This window comes from Micrasema longulum, unplaced genomic scaffold, assembly GCF_059751315.1.
Source record: "Micrasema longulum isolate JH-2025_06_02 unplaced genomic scaffold, ASM5975131v1 h1tg000197l, whole genome shotgun sequence".
NCBI lineage: Eukaryota > Metazoa > Arthropoda > Insecta > Trichoptera > Brachycentridae > Micrasema > Micrasema longulum.
This window is the reverse complement of record NW_028277402.1, coordinates 537907-558979: the sequence shown is the minus strand read 5'-3', so window position 1 is coordinate 558979 and position 21073 is coordinate 537907. Positions and strand designations below refer to the sequence as shown.

The window sequence follows — 21073 nt, the reverse complement described above, 5'->3', positions numbered from 1 at the left end:
TTTTTCGGATTTTCCGCCATGTTTTAACGCGTCCTACCGTTCCTACCCCCCTGTGCGTCGCGGGCTATTATGCACCTCCACACCGCGCACCGCGCACTGCGCACCCCCACAATAGTCCAATCAGCACAATTTTCGAACCGAACTTTAAATAACTCCGACGAATCTCTCCCACATCAATATATTTTTTTCTCTTTTACTTCACAATCAACCGACGAAAGAAATATGGATGCTCAAATATTGGTAGAGTAGTTTAAAAAAATGAAAATACTATGGCTTTTACCATTCTTGGTAATACTAGCCAGAAACAAACAATATTACAGACAGGGCAGAAAAAACAGATAAGCCTTAAACAGCTGTAACCGTAACGGAGTAGTCAGTAGCGGCGTTAGGGTAGGGCGCGGTTGGGCGACCGCCCATGGCGCTAGATATAAAGGGGCGCTGCAGGCGCCCAATTTTATCCACTCGCTCATCGAGTGAGTTCAACTTACTCGTAAATTTCTTAAATCTAGCGACAAACTCGTTATAGTGGCCCACGATGAGACTATAACTACTCCCAAAAGTCATTTGAAGTTGAATTTTTCTGCAGCCATTTGGAGACTACCTCAATTTTACGCAATGAAAGATTTGAAAAGTTAAATGAGTACTCAAAATCTTGGTTCAATATAAAAAAGATTCCAAAAAAAACAGACCTTCTCAAACTTTGTGGTAATTTCCAATTGAAATTAACTGTAGATTCTAAATCCGATATAGATGGTTGTACATACAACACAACATTGTGTGATGAACTCATAAGTTGAAATCATTTTTGCCTGATCAGAATGTGGTAAATCCTGTCGTTGTTTTGAATTTTATCAAAGATCGTAACTTACAAGAACTGTACCCAAATTTATGGATAGCGTTGCGAATATTGATCACTTTTCTCACCTGTAACGATTGCTAGCGGGGAAAGGATTTTTTTTTAAAGCTTAAACTCATAAAAACTTATCTACGATCGACAATATCTCAATCTAGATTCACAAACCTGTCATCTTTGTCAATCGAAAATGAAATTGTGGAAAACATAAACTTTATTACGTATAAAAGAGTTCATTGATAGAAAGGCTAGAAAAGTAAAATTATATTAGTATTTTTTTAATAAATGGTTATTTCATTATAAACCTTTTCTTTTTTTGTATGGGTCTGAAGGGGTGGATAATAGGGGGTGCCGTAGAAATCCCGCTCAGAGCGCTGGTAGTGTTAAAACCGGCCCTGGGAGTAGTAAATAAACTGTATGTTGAGTTATCTCTTAAACCAGCCAATAACAGCCCCGTAAATCTTTAGAATCCTTACGCCCTTCTTAAAATTGTTCTCTATCTCTGTCGTGATATCTTTGTTTTTGTTTTTCACGATTTATCTTAGGTTAATATTATCTTTTTAATATGCATTTTATCAGCACAAAATACACCGTTTTATCAAAAAGGCACGGTACTTTTACCCATTTATCCGTCAAATGGATTAGTAATCGTGAGTTTTTATGTAGGGCCGGTTGATTCGTTTTGCGAAATAACTCAAAACATTTTTTTAAAGATGATGTGGCTAAGTGTATCTTTAGGAGTTATTGGGTTGGTCGCTGTTATACTTGGTGTAGTATTAGGGTGGGCCGTCTTTCCCCCTCTTGTTGACGATAAAATTGGAGAGGTAATTACTGTAAAAAAAAACATGCAATTTCGTTTATTACATTAACGAACCCGGAAAAAAAGTATTAATGACGAAATCTATCATGTATTTAATGCTATCAACACTACCTGGTAGAAAACAACAACATTGTCCAAGCGGACGGAGAATACACTTCTGTGTGTGAAATAGAACCTGAGCCCTAGACGAGGGTTTTCAACTCGATGGCTGCTCTCAGGTAAAAATCCTGTAAAAGGAAATCGAGAGGAAATCCACCTCGTTGTGAAGTGGTTGGTGCGATCGATTTCCATTCCTGAGGGTTCGATTCAGGAATCGCCAGGGCAGGGCAAGGTGGACGTGAAATATTGATTGAAAAAAAATTGAATTGCAATATTTTATTGTTTCTGGACTGGCACCTGAGGTGTTAGACTGCACCTTACCTTCGTGAAATCGATGATCGAAATACGCTGCATTTGGTTTAAAAATGCAGTGCTCTATGCACCACTAGGTAGGTTAAGGGAAATGATGATGCTGATTAGTTTAAAGCGATACATTGTTCATAATATTTTTCTAGATCACCTTTATGTTTAATCTGTTTTTTCTATATTATATTTTTGAAATGTGTTAATCTTAATAATCTCCTAAGAATCAAGAGGCTTACATCCAGTGTTTGTTTACAAAGATTAAAACATTTTTTTAAATATTTATCAGTAATATTGGAATATTTTATTAATATTATTAATTTATTTTTAAATTAACGATATAAATCTCCTTTAACACATTCATTGAACAATAAATAAGAAGGAAAAAATAAAATAAATACATAATAAAAACGATAGAATTGCACAACTATAATAATAGTAACAAGTAAATACACACAAGTAACTAAAAATATTAATGAAATATATACATGAATATGAAAAAGCAAAAAAGAAAAACATTTTTAAACAAAGAGAAAAGTTTATGGATTATACTGCGAGAGAAAAAAATAAATCAGACTCGTTTTATAATTATCAAGTCCAGAACCAAATATATCAGCCTTATCCTCATACTGATTACCATATCTGTGGAGCTTAGGGATAGGCGAGTTCATGTGATAGTTGGTCTTAGAACTTGCAAAGCAAAAAGAAGATCTGTGGCGGGTATGTCGACCAGAATATGGAAACACTCCAGCAAATCTGGACAGTCAATGAATGAACTGATCACTTTATAAAGTAATATTAGGTCTGTTAGGATTCTTCTATCGGAAAGTTTAAAAAAAATTGTTAACGATAACAATTGATTATAATTAAATAAAGCAGCTGGAATATGTAGTTTAAAATAAATATATTTTATAAACTTCCTCTGGACGCGCTCAAGTAAATCAGAATGTGCACTATAATGGGGAGACCAACTGGAGAAATATAATCTAAACGACTTCTTACCAGGGAGCAATAAAGTGACTCGATTGGTGTGATATTTTTTTAATTTGCCAGTAACCCTGCGAGTAAATCCCAACATACTCAACGCCTCATTTGAGATCTTGCAGTATAAATTAATAGATAATCTCACAGATAAGGTTATTGAATTTGCTTAAGTTTGCGATTACACAATATCACGAATTAAAAATATTTCTTTCCCTGAAAAGATTTTCCCTTACATCATTTAACTCTATGCGGCTACAGATTGCGATATTTTATAATTTAAAGTGAACAATGTCAAACTCGCTTGGTCTTGCTCGACAAAAGCACTCCCGGTTTCTTACTTCTAACAGACTTTTCCCTTTTGATCTGGAGATTCAGTGACAATCCGCAAATTTGTATACGAATAACAGGTGTCAAAAAGAAGGCGTCCACCTTCAGCAAACTAAAAGAATTACATGAAAATGTTTTTAAATGTTCTTCTTACTGCTTGTCAATAATATTGTGATAGCAATCTTCCCCTTCAAAGTGAATAACCCTTTTTACCTTAATTTGTCAGCATATGTTCCCTTGGGTTATCACCTGGGCCTCGATTACAATGGGAAGTGTACAAAGTTATCTTCAATTGTACTCAAAGAAAAATCGAATTTTCTGTGCGAACATATCGCACCTTTGGTGTAAAAGAGGCACTACAGCATATTTTTTAATTTTACAGGAGAGTATTTTAAAGTTTTTTTTCGCATTTATTGCCTTATTACTGGATTTCTATTTGCAGTGGGTTCTAAATCTTGAATTGATTAATTGTTTTTGCTATAGTTTCAGGTTAAAATCTTATTCTGAATTATTAAAAAAATTCTTATAAAAGACGTAACAAAAAAAAGGTGTCCTAAATTTGGCCTTTATTGCACCAAAGGTGCGATATGAATATTTCGTCGGGATCGTAGAACAACGACGGATGTGCGAAAAAGGCGACAACAACTGTCTTTTATATTTGATATTTTTTTTAAAAATGAAGGCTTTTTTTCAGGCTTGAAAAACGATATATGCAAATTATACGAAAAATTAAATTAAATGATTTTGTATATGATAGTTGTGACATAAAGTGTAAAAAAAATATTTAAACCGCTCTCACGAAAATTGAATGAAAATCACATGCGTCGTTGTTCTACGATCATGACGATTTATATGAAAATTCAAAGAATCTTCGTTGGTAACCTGTATATTTTTTTTAGCAATTTCATACGAACATTACAATTTACATGCAAATAACTCGATATTACTTTATGGACAGTTGAAAATAACTATGTTAACTTTCCATTATACATAATTGGGGCACTAGTCCCGTATTAATTCGAAGTTATACAACATATTTACCTTCAATTGTTTATTAAGAGGACAAAACAAAAAAATTCAACAAATTACTGAATAATGTATTCTCCTTCATTATTTTCTATCAAATAAGTCAATAACTCATTACATCTTCATCGTAAACTAAGCGAATATCGCTAGCAGCTTTGTCAACTTTATTACCTCGAAAATGTCGTGTCGAAAATGCTCACTTTCCTCTACTTGACATTCCGTTTTAAAGGCTTGTAATAAAATATAATAAAATAAAAACTTTTTTTAACCCATTTAAAGTAGGTAGTTATTGGCTTTTAATAATCAGGCATTATTGGCATGTTCATCGCAATATTTTTCTAAACGATTCATAGTTTTTAAAAAGATTAAAAGGTGGATTCTATACACAGCGAATAATAGAGCCCATTTTGAGCATTTACTTTAAAAAATATAAATAAAACAACATATTTCTGTATTTTTAATTTGACACAATTCTGTCCTTCTATTGAGCAAACTTGTTTCTTTACTTAGTATCGTTGCGTAGTATAACCAAAATAAGCTAGCTAACTTTTTAAGTACGTTTTTGGTGAACAGAAAAAATATATTGATTGTACTTGTACAATTCAAGTTCACTTTTTACCATGATGCCTTTACACTAGCCAAATGGAATTTTCAGGGTTACTTTTCCATAAGCAAAAACAGTTTTTGGTAGCAAAAAATTTAGTTTTGAGCCCTTAAAAGTTAGTTGAAAAACTAAGTTTTCAGAATTTTTTGTAAAGATTTTTTTTTATTTGGTATTAAATCCAATAACGACTCAAAACTGTATTGTAGGATAAAAAACCTACTATCGAGCTACTTGGAAAAAAACTACGAACGTAGATTTAATAGTTTGGCTACACTTGGGCACATCCAGCCTTAAATCGGGTTTTACTAAAATTTCTTAAAAATCTGAATAACTTTTAAATGACTGAATATTGCTGAGCATACATGAGAGTTTAATCGACAGGCATTAAAGTCCCCCATCGTTTTGCCACCGATGATCCACCCTCCCAGTTACAGGCTGTATATGCAACGTAAAAGCAAACACAATATTGTAGAGCAGAAAATTTTCTTTCAAATTACGTATAATTTATTTATTTACTAATACACATTATCATATTACATCATTTTTTTTACACTTTGCCCGGTTAACAAGGGTATATACCTCTTTCTAAGCTAGGAATTTAAATTTTAGTACATAATAATTATTTACAAGTAAAAAGAAAGAACAGACAAATAAAATATAAACTTATTAGTATACACAATACACATATTGATACATACACATATATATACAATGATTTAATTTATTACAATAATTGGCAGGTAAACGCACGAACCAGTACATCACGAGGCCGACTGATCTCCATTCGATTTCTTGTAGAAACTAAAGAAATAAAAAAATAAGTATCCACCCACCCTAATTTTATCGGGCCTGGTGGATTAACACTATCGGGCTAATATGTGGCTTCTTTCTGAGATGCGAGTATTTCATACCTCCCGGACTGGCGCCTGCAGCTTATTGCTGATCGTCTTGCCTTCATGTCTACTTTAAATTTAATAATGATCGCTTATACGCCACAATTAATGTACCAAAGTAGTGCCCTATGCACTTTTAGTTCGGACATGACATGACTCGGCATTATTATATTACATACTTTCGGAGGCAAATAGCGTTTGATTGCAATCAGTTTCGATAATCATAAATATGTTGATGGTACTTGTGAATTCTCGATGGAGGGTAACGAGTTGCGAGTAAAGATAACGAGAAACATTTTATCTCAAAACCACCAATCATTCTTGCAATTGTCCACAGGTATTATAGATAACGGCCGACGTGTTATTATCACTAAGCTTGCCTGTCAAATGTCATGAAAACAAGGATTAAATAAAATATTTACCTCCTAAAGTACGTACTACTAATCTCCTCAAGTACGTAGTATTTACCTCCTCAAGTACGTGGTATTAATCTCCAAAGTATACAGTATTTGCCTCCTTAAGTATGGACACACTATTTACCTACTAAAGTACGTATTATTAATCTCCAAAGTATACAGTATTTGACTCCTTAAGTATGGACAGAGTATTTACCTCCTAAAGTACGTAGTATTAATCTCCAAAGTATACAGTATTTGCCTCCTTAAGTATGGACAGAGTATTTACCTCCTAAAGTACGTAGTATTAATTTCCAAAGTATACAGTATTTGCCTCCTTAAGTATGGACACAGTATTTACCTCGTAAAGTACGTAGTATTAATCTCCAAAAGTACATAATATTTACCTCCTAAATTTCGTAGTATTAATCTCCAAAAGTACATAATATTTACCTCCTAAAGTATGTAATATTAATCTCCAAAAGTGCATAATATTTACATCCTAAAGTACTTAATATTAATCTCCAAAAGTACATAATATTTACCTCCTAAAGATTGTAGTATTAATCTCCAAAAGTACATGATATTTACCTCTTAAAGTGCGTAGTATTAATCTCCTAAAGTAGACAGTATTTACCTCCTTAAGTACATAGTATTTACCTCTTAAATTATTCATTTTTTAACACCAAGAGTGCATAGTATTTGGTATTTTAAAGTACATAGTATTTTCCTTGTCTAGGCGGATGAAGATAAAGTTATGTGTGTGAAATAGAACCAGAACCCTAGACTTGCATTTTGGACTCGATGACTACTCTCAGGAAAATCCAGAAAAAGGAAATCGAGTGGAGATAATTTCGCCTAGTAGTGTAGTGGCTGTAACCCACAAGATGGGTGAAATCCAATCCTTGGCAACAAACATTTAGAAAGACTTAAAATATTTTTGCTAAAATATATTTGTACTAAGACGACAGGAGGTAAATCACCATCACCGCCATTTCTTTTTCCGCACCCAGTGGTGGATAGGACACTGCATTGGTACACAAATAGAGAAAATATCAAATATATCCCTGTGAGAACACAAAAATTAAATGTAATTTTACTCAAGCCTGGATGTTCTGTGGTGTAATTCACCACTGTAATTGGGCCTCCTGGTCTGTTGTGGTGCAAAAAAATCCAGCGTATTTCGATTATCTGCTACATGAAGAAAAGGTGTTTAGTCTTACGCTTCAGGTGCCAGTTCAGGGATAGTGCAATACTGCAGTATTTTTTTTATATACATATACATATTTAACGTTGACCCAGCTAGGCATCGAACCTGGGACCTCAAGCATGGTTGGCGAATGTACCAACCATTACACTACGAGGTGGACGGAAAAAATTTACTTTTAGGTAAAAAGAACGATTTTTATCAAAAAGCAATGTTTTTTAGTCAAAAACACTCATCCAGTTTTTGAGATCTATTTCACACCCAAAACTGTATTCTCTTTACGCCCGGACATGGATATTTATAGTTATACCACACTAAATTGTGTTAATATATTATTTTTTTTGCAACTGAGATAGAAAACATTTAAAGGGATATGCAAGTCTAAGCATTTACAGGGCTTATGACCTGTCATTGGCTTGTTTAAGTGGCCACTTTACACACTGTGTAACATTCACCATTCTACCCATCTTAAAACATCCACATTTCCTCAACTCTTCTATCTATTGACTTTTGTTATGTTAAAACCTTTATCATGCGGGTGAGATTCATCCGGCTGAACCGATTCACCTACTAGGCAACGCCTGAAAACAATTTTTCAATTTTTATACATCTTTTTATACCAGTTAGTTTAATCAACAATGTTTTGAGTATGTCCAAATATTTGAAGACAGGCTGGATTTCCTCCCGAAGCCCTGTAAATGCCCAAACTTCCATATCCCCTTCTCAAAAATGTTTTTCCTCTCTGTTGCAAAAATTTCCATCTAAATGACTCCTTAGGGAGGAAATCCAGCCCGTCTACAAACCTTTGGACATACTTAAAACATTGTATTAATATTTTGACTTGACTTGACATTTTTTTACTATACACATACTTTTAGGTTTGTAAGTGAACATTTTTGATGGAAGTTCGTTGTAATTTATTATATAAATAAAAGACGAGTGATACTTAAATCCACAAATTTGGAATATCCAGTGACCGGTTTCATCTCTAGTCTCTTCGAGATAAGCGTCTTATGGACCAGTCTCGAAGATGTCGCGAAAGCGGTGAAACCGGTGTCTGGATTTTCCAAATTTGTGGATTAAAGTATCACTCGTCTTTTATTTCTATACACATACTTGTTTATTTACACTTTCTAAATACTACTGTTTGATTATTTCAAGAGCGTGGAGTTATCTGAAGGATCCGAACAGTACGATCGTTGGCAGAAACTGCCATTTGCCATGAAGTTTAATGTTTATCTTTGGAATATAACAAACCCGGATGAAGTTACTTTCGGAGAGAAGCCAATTTTTAATGAAGTAGGACCTTATGTATACAAGTAAGTACACGTTGAAATAATATTTGAATTCTTGTGATTTACCCGAGTAATTGTATTTTGGGGGGAATCTCAGAAAGCCACACATAAAAGTGTTAGAGAGTGGGTAACAAGTTGAAGCGAAGTGAGATTCTAACCTCGGACCTTCTGATTCAGAGTCCGCGACAGTGCACAGGTCAGTTGGAAGAAATTGCCATTTGGCAACAAGAACGCCAATTTACAATTAGCATTGAATACAAAAAGTTAAATAAATAAAAAAAAATTAAAAAGTTCCATGGGACTGCAATTAGTCACATTATTTAACGAACAAGTTTCCTGTCATTTTTCATAGTTTCACAATTTTAGTGTGATAAAATTAATTATAGTACAATAAAAAATAAAGAGTAGTATTCTGACCTATAAGACAATCATATGTTTACACATAAGTTACTGTTCCTCCATTCTTATTTTATGTAATGAAGGGGAAATTAAAAATATACACATTCTTTAAAATAAGGCGACGAAGAATACTCCAAAGAAATATGTATTCTAATTATTATTATTATTTATAATACACTAGCAGCTATTAAGCTGATACGTATATATCAAGTGTACATGGTTATTAAACATTATAAATTTATGTGTGCATCTAGTTAACATTAACTGAACTAGCACCAATAACTTTCTCAGGGAGACCATTCCATTTCTCCACAACTTGGTTTGTCAAGAACTTCTTCCTGAGTTCGGATAACAAGGAGTAGTGTTTAGTTTCAATGGATGACCTCTGAGATGGCGGTTTTCATTCATAGTAAACATTGATTTCAATTTGGGTACATTATGTTGCTCAGTTAAGATTTTGAACGTTTCAATCGAGTCACCACGCTGCCTCCGCTCTTTCAGTGAACTTAACCCGAGCTCCCTTAAGCGGTCCTCATATGATTTATTTCCTAGAGAAACTAGCATTTTAGTTGCTCTTCTCTGGACTTTCTTTAACAACTTTAAATGACTGACATTAAAACTATTTTTAAAAACATGGAGACATACTGTTTAACAATTCCTTTTCCATAATTGATGCTAATAAACATATAATTTAGCTCTGTCATGGCAAAATAAATTGAAACTCATAAATACGCCGTTCATTTTACGCGCGCGCGTCCCCCGTCTTTGTCATCAACCGACTGAAAACCGAATCTGTTTTACGCAACACCCTCTACAGAACAGCGTCTCTGCCTTTCTTATGAGTTCTATCTTCGTGCTGTCTCTTATACAGATGTGTTGCTGAATTAACCGACATTCATTCTTCGCGTAAGAAGGATAAATATTTTTTGTATTAACATCCAGTATAGTTATACAGATTTTACATTCAAAATTCGGTGTAAAAATGTTTATTTGAAGATTACAAAAAATACGAGTTCATCATTTTAAAAAATAAGAGAGATATATCAATTCTTGTGTCCTATGTCGACTGGAATGACATCACAGCCACACAATATTGAAAATAGGGACTCCAGATTTGGTAGGCATACTCCAGGAGTGGACGAACACATGTTTTATAAATTTTGAGGAACAAATCTTGGGTGATGTGAGCAAATATTTTAAGTATAAGAGGGAATTGGTGCGTTCGACAATTTCGATTATATGAGATTTCCATTTAAGATCACAAGTAATCACAATTCCGAGATCTTTTTGTGACATTACTGGTTGCACTTGATTTCCATCCACGGTATTTATTATTTTCGGATTTCTAAGGCCAATGTGTAGGACGGTGCATTTCTCGGGGTTTAGCGTTAAGAGCCATTATTTTGTCCATTGAAAAATCTGACTAAGGTCATTTTGGATTTCCTGGTGACTTATCATTGGATTGGCAAACAACTTTGTATCGTCAGCAAAAAAAAATATGGGCGTACGAGTTAGTTCTCTCAAAGCACGTAGAAATACGAAAGAAGAAAATAAGAAAAAGTAATGTAGAAAAAACGCATGAAAAAATTGGCTTGCTTACTGTAAAGCAACAAATAAAATAAAATGTAGATATTTTTATATGTAAAATAATAAAAAGATTAATAATTTTTAAAATCTAATTAAATTTAACCAACAATATCATACATTCGAAACTATGGATTTAAAAAAGATAAGATTGCCAATGAGGAGAAAAACAGAGTCTCAAAACTCATTGAACCAGGGATTGAACCTGTACAATGAGTTACCTGAAGAAATAAAAGAAATATAAACCATTAAAATAAGTATTAATATATGGCAGCCCCTGTAGTGAAATTTATGGCTATTGTACAAATATTTTGTTTCGATTCCCAGTGAGATTTAAGTTACTTAATCCGCTCCGTATGTGAAGCATTATGATTTCCATAAAATCTCTCAAACCTCTCTGTGGCCAACTCCCGTCTGTTCTCCCAAGTCACAGCCGTATATATATATATAGTTGGATAATTTATAAAGCGCCATTTTTGTGAAATCACCTCAAGCCGTGTCCCTTAGTTCAAACGTAAATTACCGATAAACTGTCAGCCCCGGACGGACCGCGAAAACTTGGTGCCTTGTCAAGTAGGCAAGCGTAGTTAAGGCTGTAGTCTGGTAAAACGCACCCAAAATGAGGAAATCGTACGATTTTGCCATTTCAAAACTTTTTTTTCCATAAAAAAAGGATTCAACTAAAATATTTCAATAAATATTTTTTTTTTTAAAGAATATTAGAAATGTCACAAGAATGTATGTGATTAAAATGTTTGAATTTTTTTTCAAAACCAAAATATAAAATTTTCCTTTGGCCACTTTCATGTTAAATTTATTATCTTTAAATTATTACGACAAATTTTATTTCAATACTTCGTATTTATTGAGATCCCAGATACTTAAATTTTGTCTAAATTTGAAATGGCGTAATCTGCCGGTCTAAAAGTAATTATATTTTAGTTACATAAAACTTTTAACTATATTTTTAACAGAAACACATACCTTTAAAATATTGTTTTTATCTAATATACGTTTTTTTATTATTGCGCGATTTAAAAAAACATTCGTTTTAAAATGTCAAAATCGTTTGATTTCCCCATTTTGCGTTATGGCTCTCGGGAGACATATGTAATACCCCAGTCAGCCATATCGCATCCGTTTAGTGACAGATATTACCATGCTGCGTTTGTTGTCTTATTTATACATTCCTTACGAAGTAAAACCACCGAACACCCAGTATTTTTCTCAAAAACTAAATAATTTCTACAACTCAATAATTTTATATTTTGGACCCTGGTGCTAAGATTTGTATCCCTAGAGGAGAATATGTGCTATGCAGAAATTATTTTGCTCTCGGCTGTGATTTATGACGTATTTCACTACTGTAACTGGGCCTGTTATCTTTTGTGGTTTATAAATGGTTGGTAAATTGCAATGCAACATGGTTTGTAAATGAAGGCAGTATGTTTTTTTTTAAATTTGTATAAAACACTTTACATACTGTTTGTATACATATAAGAGAGGACATATTGCCGTAAGACAATTTCTTCCCACCTACTCAAACCGTTTGATTTGAGAAAATGAGTAGTATGTGAAGATTATTATGGACATAATGTTGACGTTATATTAGAATATACATAGGCTAATGAAAAACGATGTCAGCTCTAACTCAAAAAAAAAAAAAATTAAACTTATGTTCTTAAAATAATGTCCAGGTTTATTTTTTACTCTGTGTTCTTATTGTATTTTGTTTACTGCAAATAATAATCAATTTAATTAGCCTGTATAAGGGGAATTTATCGTTGTTTATTCCGTATAAAAGTGTGTCTAAGGAATCTATTTTATTTATTTATTTTTGCACCACATCAGGCCAGGAGGCCCAATTACAGTGATGAATTACATCACAGAACACCCAGGCTTGAGAAAAATCACATTTTAATGTTTGTGTTCTCACCGGGAATCGAACCCGGAACCTTCCGTGTGTGAGTCAAGCGTCTTGACCACTAAACCACGGAAACATATTGTATTATAATATTTTCTGTGTTCTTAAATAGTTATTATTTTATTATAATGGTGCTTTATCGGGTTGGAAAGGATTATTTTTATCGCGTTTTAGAATATAAAAAACCTTATTTTTCTAATAAAGTCTGTTTTATATATATGTAAAATCATGAAATATATTTAATATTCTGACCGGTTTCAAAACATTACTGTTACTTCGTCAAGGCTTAAAATAAAATAACATTAAATAATATTTTACTTCTTACAAAAAACAAGCATGAATCTTAAATGCACCATCTGCTAACGACGCGACGTATGGTAATGTTTTAAAACCGGTATAAACCATATTAAATATATTTACTGATTTTATACAAAGTAAATATCTGTTATATTATTTTACATAGAAAATTACAAAGTTACTGCTTCAAATATTTATTTTATTTTTTATTATTTAAATCTGTCCTTTAGCTGATAAGAATATTAGTATACCTCATAACTTAGACACAATTTGAAATTCCAGGTCGTGTTGTAGAATTATGAATGGATTTTTTTTTCAGTGTTTTTATTAGTATTTTTTTTTTGCACATTTTTTCACGTAAAACAAACAAAAATTAAGAAGTTAACCTAATATTTTTTGTGTGTTTTAAGATTTAATCTTATGGAACATTATTAATCAATTATTTTTTTAATATATTTAACTGAAGTCATGTAAAAAAGTGCTTTTTTTAATTTTGTGAATATTTGACACATTTTTCAAAAATACTTAAAAACTAATTAGAATGTACGTAGATAGGCATTACTCATATTAAGTTTTTTTTTTCATCATTGCGGCTTTTTGCCAAAACATGGTAATATCGGTCGAAAACAAGTTACATATATACAAATTACAATGAGTATGAAACCAGAAAAGGCTATGAATAACAATATGTACACAAACATAAAAATAATACAAATATTAAGTTGGTCATGTGAACTAATTTAATTGTTGCGAATTGCTGTTCTTTTTACCGACAAATCGACATTCCACTACAATTTAAATCCTATTTTTAGAAATGTACAGTCCATTAAAATATTTTATAAACCATTGTTTATGTCTGCGTAACGGAACGTTTTCAAGGAAAATATTGAAGTATGCCTAAGAAATTTGCATGTTAACTTCACCGACACCGACAGGCGCTAATATATTACAATACGGACTTATTAAACATTCTAAGAAAACGTAAAAAAATATTAAGTGTTTTGTTTTATAAAATTTTAAGTTTATTTATGTTTTAATAATTTATTATGTCAATTGATTCATATAAGTAAACCTTTTTTAATTTATTTATTTTTAGTCAACGAAGAGAGAAATTCAATATAACTAGGAAAAATGGTATTCTGTCGTATTACCAAAGACAAATGTATGATTTTAATTATGAAGCATCTCATCCCCTTCGTGATGACGACATTATCACAGTACTACACGTCTCCCTAAACGTATGTTTTATCAATTTATATTTGAAGCTATATATTTGTAAGTATTATAATAAAAAAAGTTTATAATTTCATCCCGCTTTTCTTTATAATTTTTACCGGTGACCGACATCGTAAGACTGGCGGGAGAATAAACAAATTTATGTGTAACATACCTGTAAAAGTGCAAGCAGGGGTTGTAAATCAAGATTTCATATGAGTTGATAAATATCAAACGCCAGTATATCCACAACATCCACCATTATGCCCATGTGGACCTACTTGTTTCTGAATTGAAACAGAGTTTTTAACAGTGTTTTCAGAGGACATGTTTTAATTTGAATAGGAGTAAAATGATCATATTTTTTTCACTACCCTTAGTAGAACTATCAAATATCTAAATTTGGTGAATGGGGTCTAGAATTTCAACCGTCCATGCGCTCAGTAGCTGCAAGACTTGTTGTTATCTAACTTCCAACTTTAAAAATTTTATTTTTATTTCGTTTTTTTACTTAAACTCTAAACTTCATTGTCAAATAAAAAATTTCAAAATAAAAATGTAAATAGGGGCTAGATTTCTTATTGTCCATGCGCTCTGTAGCTGCAAGACGTTCTGTTATCTAGCTCATATATATCATAATTGTTATATATCATAATTGGAGACGAGGAACTAGAATCCCAACCGTCCATGCGCTCTGTAACTGCAAGACATGTTGGGATATTTATTTATTGCACAGCGCCCTTGAAGTGATTTTCACAAAAATGGCGCTATATAAATTATCCATACATTATTATTATTATTATTAACAAATGTAAAAAAAAAACTGGGTGGACATACTGGCATATCAACTCATATAATTATGGAAATAAAAGAGTTTTGATTAAAATAATTTAAGTGTAAAGTAATGAATTTAAGTATTGTTTGAATGTATATACTAAAAACAGAAGTAAAATACATAATTTTATGACGTTTTATAGTAAAAATGTATTTAAATTTTATGAAAACTATAAAAGGGGTCGCTGAGCTGGTTGGTAGTTCCTTCGAAAGGCATGTCCCCGGGGCGATTCTCTGAAAGCAAAATTCCCGGCAGTTAATTCTTATCGAATAGTCATTGTTTGTATTTTAATGGATGCAATAATGGGGAATGAACGTGTGTTACCCGATCTTTCTACATTATTTTATCGGGGCAAATTATATTTGTATTGATTCTATTTTATATTTGTTTGTTTTTTTTTTGGTTGATTTGAAAATGATTAAATTGCTAAATATAATAATGAGGAAGCTGAGTGATACTGAAAATTGGATTTTAAAAATGTTTTCTTAGACGCCGTAAAAATTAGAGCAGTTGATTGGCAAATTGCATGGCGAAGCTTCTCGAAAATGCATGAAAAAAATAATAAAAACCGTCATAGAAAAATGAACTACTTTTCTACGTCACATGTTCATGCGACTTGGTGTAATATACAATAACCAATCAATTATAGCGTTGTTTTGTTGCTGTGGCAACCGGCAACAGATTTACGGTTTCCGGGGTAGCAATGTTTTTCGATGTTTAGCGTGTTTTGAGCGGGTACAAATAATTTGGTTTTAAAGTTGCGCGTGGTTCACTTTTTGAACTTGAACTCGTGTCGTCGCGGGCGATGTAATTTTGTGGAGAGTTGTAAGTTTCAGCGGGGATTTTCAAAATTTTCAAAAACTTTCAAAAATCGTGGCGATGATAATACAATACGAAAAAATATATTTTTAGGCTTAGTTTAAATGTCTATTAACAAATGTAGATTTGTATAAAAAAAAAATAACCACTGAACTTACTCATTGTGTCAACCGGTTTTGGAACACAATTGAACGTAGTTATACAGAAAGCAGCCAGTCCACAATTTTGAAAAAATGAGATATTGGTGTTATTGGGCGCAGTAAGGTCAATTCTAAGTTCTGCTAAAAACCGCCAGGCCACTTTTATACAAAAAAAACTGTTATAATCATCTTTTGAAAATAGTGCCAATCACAAAAACGTCATTTATCAATTTGCAGAAAACACACACAGCACTAGAAAAATCTTATGGTAATTAAAAAATATTAAAACTGGTAAATACGTAATTAGATTCTTGTGTATTATATTTTTTAAAAACTTATGTATTCATTGTTTATCATTTGTTAAAGTCAAAAATATTCCAACTGTTAAAAAGATTTGATTATTTACTATTTTCACAAATGTGCTATTATCTCAGTTTCACTTTTTTATGGCTGGCTGCTTTCTGTATAACTACGTTCAATTGTTCTTTCGTCTAAGTATAAAATACTCGTATTGGCGACCTCTCCCCGTAATATAATGATTAAGACTATCGATTCCCGGTGATTTCAAAATAATTAAATTATGTTTTTTTAATCCAGCGCCTCGATTACAATAAAAAGTTAACACATTCAAATCGAATTTGGTATTAAGTTTTAATTTATAGACAAACGAAGTTGACTCTGTTCAGGGCCCTGAGCCCGTATTACAATGGGAAGTTAACAGAGTTATCTTCGACTGTCTATAAAGTAAAATTGACATTTATGTACGAAAACGTGTATATTTGTACGAACAATTAGTGTATTTGTCGGTAACCTGCAATGGTTTTGAACGTGTTTAGAAAAAAAATATGCATAATCTATTTTTCATACAGAAAATTTTATTTGTTTTGTAGATACAATTGTGGATAATTGTTAAATTTCCATTGCAATGCGAGCCGAGCTGGCTTATTCTGTCACTATTGTGTTTCGTAAATGCTTTCATTCGTTATATATCCATCTCATTCTAACGCAATCAAAATAGTATTTCGCTCTCGTTCCTGCCATACTTCACCACTGTGATTGGGACTTTTGGCCTCTTGTGGTTTAAAAAACTACGAAACTGTCACAAATCCATAAATTTATTTATTTATTTAATCATTCAAAATTACACTCGTTTACGCAAACTTTATAAAGGCTTTTTAAGCTATGGCCGTGTTAAGCTATAACAATTCGCAATAAATAATACATTATAAAATTCATTAAATTAATAATTTAATTACTCAGGTATTTTGGGTTTAAGACATGTTTATTTTTCATTAATCTCGGATTAATTTAGTTCAAATTATGTTTTGTCAAAAAAAGTAACTAGTGTTTTAAAACCGATCGGTTTAATTCACCAAAAAAACTTTTTTTTGTCTCAGAACGAAAAATGTGTAATTTTGATAGTGTTTTTTCTTCTTAATTCAAATATGATATCGGTTTTTCCCCATCACGCAAGATTTCCAAAATACAAGCATTTATAATTTAAAACAGTTTAATACTTTCTGCATTGTTAACTGCTCGATATTCAAACATTATAACTTACCTAACATTGTTAAATGCTTGCCAAGCTGCATTCTCCAGTGGATTAAATAGTTCCTCAAAATTTCCTCATGCATTAAATATCGTATTTGTAGTAAATATTCTCTTTAATTTAATGAGCCCGGGAATTTTGACCGTGGCTTTGACGAAATTCAGTGGGCGATGGAGAAATTCCGAATACATATTTGAAAACAGTATAAAAAACTGCGCCTATTGTTTCGTAAGACAAAAAACATGTTGACAAGTGTATTGATTATGTTTTGAGTAATTATGATTTTATTGTAAATTTCATTAATATAAAACTATTTTTGCTTTTTTGCCTTTATTTCTCTATTGTTTTGTATGATTTTAGGCAGTTATTCAATCAACTGAGATGGATAATCCTGGATTACTAATAATAATACAATCGAACATTCTCAGAGTATTTAATACCACAACTCCTTTCCTGACGACATCAGTAAAAGATTTTTTGTTTGATGGTGTGCCCCTGTGTCAGAATGGACCAAATATCATATGCAACAGAATAAAGAGTAAAAACTCTAAAACAATGAGGGTTGAAGATGACGGCATTTACTTTTCAATGTTTGAATATGTATGATCATTATTAAAGTATTAAATATTATTATTGGGGGGTAAATCTACGTGCACAACACAGCGCAGGTTAAAACTGTGCGGTTAACTGAACCTAACAAATGTAAAATTTATAAACATTTAGGCTTTGGATTTTTTGAAACAAAAGTTGTACTTTTTTATTTCTCAGGGACCATTTGCATCGAAATATAATTCAATTTTATGTGCTCATGTACATGTACATTACAAAATAAAGTATCTTCATTTAAACATATGGAAATATTAAAAAGTCAATAAAATTAGGTATAGACAAATATAACACATAAGTATACATAATATTTTCAAAATAATATGTTAAAAAAGTAAGAGAATCTTGTAACGATCTCGTGAGAGACGTGAAAAATGACAATATTCAAAGTAATATTGTTCAACATATATAGCCCTTCCAACAGACATAACCATCAGCAGGTTGGTCCTATATATTGGAATATAGAATAGTGCATGTTGACGCTGTCTAAGGTATTAAACTGATAGACGTATAAAAGTCAACTACAACGAATATTTTTTAATCATCAATTTTTTGTAGACAATTTTGTTTATTTTTTTGCCTTTTGACCATCACGGTAGCACTTCTATTACCCTCCTCTTCACCACGTCACAATATTATTTACAAGCAATCAATAATTACAGATAAACAAATATGTTTTGTTTCCAGAAAAATAATTCGCACGATGGTTTATACGAAGTCTACACTGGAGAAAAAGACCTAAAGGAAGTTGGTAAAATTGTCCGATGGGAAAATGATACCAAATTAAACGTTTGGCCAGAAGTATACAAGAATAATACTATCTGTAACATGATAAATGGTACCGACTCAAGTATATACGCTCCCTTTGTCAGTAAAAAAGATGTCATTCAGATTTTCAATACTGACATTTGTAGGTAACTAAAACATGCTCCTTGTATTAAACTGTTTATTCCATGTGCCATGCGTTCGTACAAACTATTCCCAGAACTCTGCGCCGGTACTCTTCGCTCGAGAGTATAATTATTTCCACTTTTCTATTTACCCTTTTGATAATAATAAAATGATATTCAAAATGCGAGCTCTAAAATAAATAATAAATTACAATATTTATGTCTTTGCTGAAATTCAACTTGTTTATGTTTGTTGAGGTACCCTATTCTAACGTCTTTTACATTTACAATATATTCATGTTTAATACTTATGAATACCTGTGATTAGTTTTATTATATGTTTTTTTATAAGCGGCCTCCGTGTTTTAGTTGTCAAGACACTTGACTTACGAACGGAAGGTTCCGGGTTTGATTCCCGGTGAGAATACGAAAATTCAAAATGTGGTTTTTCTCATTTTTCTTTTTTTTCTATGCTACAATTCACCACTGTAATTAGGCCTCTTGGCCTATAGTGGTGTAATAAAAAAAAGATAATAATACAGAAAAAGTAGCTTACTAAGAAAACAGAAAAAAGTGAGTATTTGGTTAATTTATTCATGATCGGTAAATCTTGGAAGGATCGGGTTGGCATCCTACCAATTATTCGGTTTTTTGGAAAAAAACGCATTGAATTTTTGTGTTCTCACCAGGAATCGAGCCCAGAACCTTCCGCGCGTGAGACAAGCGTTTTAACCGCCATACCATTAGGTATGCACTATTTTTTTAATATTAAAATCTTCTTATGGTAAAACGCCAATCATCGGGATCAATTAGTATCAGACGTGATCCGGATATACAGAAATCCGGATAAAACATTTAATTTAGGCAATGTTTTGAAAGAGAACGAAAAAATTAATATAAAATCACTTTTTTATTACTTTTGAAATAAAAAAGCGATTTGATATCACATTAAAAACATACACAAACATGTCCTGAGGTGGTATTCTGAACGAAAAAGCGAGCGTAGAAAATGCATTTTTAACCCGTTTTACGTACCAAATACACGCTAACCGAGCAATCTCATATAGGGAAATACGATCACTCGTATCACTTTTTTTTAAAAAAATCAAAAAAAAAAAAAAATTTTGCTAATTATAAGCAAAAATTAGCGTAAAAATACATTTGAATTTGTAATTTTTTATTCATGCAAAAACGGTCATTTTATTTGCCACGCCTCTAATACGTCACGATTCATGTTTATTTGTTCCTTGACATTGAAATTTGAGTAGAACAATATCACCGATTTTGACATCACAACAACCAAGGCCAAACACGTCGCGTTTTTCTACGAACGTATTTGTATTGAATTTCTTTTTTACATTTATATATGAAAACATTTCTCCACAATATCCATAATGATTTTGAAAATACGATTAATTATTCTTAATCCATTTTATATATTTTTATCCCGAGAACAAGTTTGGGACCTCAAGTATGGTAGGCAAACGCACCAACGCCTATGCCAACGCCTATGCTATGAGAGTAGCCATAAGCCCATCGACATGTTCACCATTATGCCTATGTTTGAACACCCATGTTCCTTCAGTTCTTCCAATTGTCGATTTTGTGAGGTTGATTTCCATCTCTGTTGTATATTTTAATCTTAATAACTCCCTAGGGGGTGAAATTCAGCCCTTGTCTACAAATGCGGCCAAACTTAAAATATCATTTATTTAAGTTTGTTTTTTTTACACTAGATCCGTAAACACACGATTTCACGGAGAGACTAAGTACAAAGGCTTGAGAGCTTTCGAGTTCAGAGCATATGAGGACATGTTACCCGCCCCTTCGGAAGATGACGATACAGCGTGCTTTTGTGGTAACGTCACGCGAGGAATAACACAGGACAATGGGTGCCTGAAAAAGGGAGCGTTAGAACTATTCTCGTGTGTTGGTGAGCCTTTATTTATTTTTTTTATTAGGGAAAACAACATCATTAAAAAACATTTTATTTTAATAAAATAAACGGC

The 21073-nt window shown here is 32.2% G+C and overlaps 1 protein-coding gene across 1 annotated transcript in view; it reads left to right on the top strand.

Moving 5' to 3' along the window:
- The first annotated feature begins 1523 nt into the window (after positions 1–1523).
- Positions 1524–21073, top strand: part of LOC148283792 (sensory neuron membrane protein 2-like) — a 55042-nt gene continuing 35492 nt past the window's right edge. The window contains exons 1-6 of the mRNA XM_088243233.1: positions 1524–1677; positions 8673–8830; positions 14107–14248; positions 17929–18168; positions 18862–19088; positions 20801–20997. Of these exons, the coding sequence (XP_088099359.1) occupies positions 1567–1677; positions 8673–8830; positions 14107–14248; positions 17929–18168; positions 18862–19088; positions 20801–20997 (1075 nt within the window). The 5' untranslated portion in view covers positions 1524–1566. The remainder of the gene's footprint in view (positions 1678–8672; positions 8831–14106; positions 14249–17928; positions 18169–18861; positions 19089–20800; positions 20998–21073) is intronic.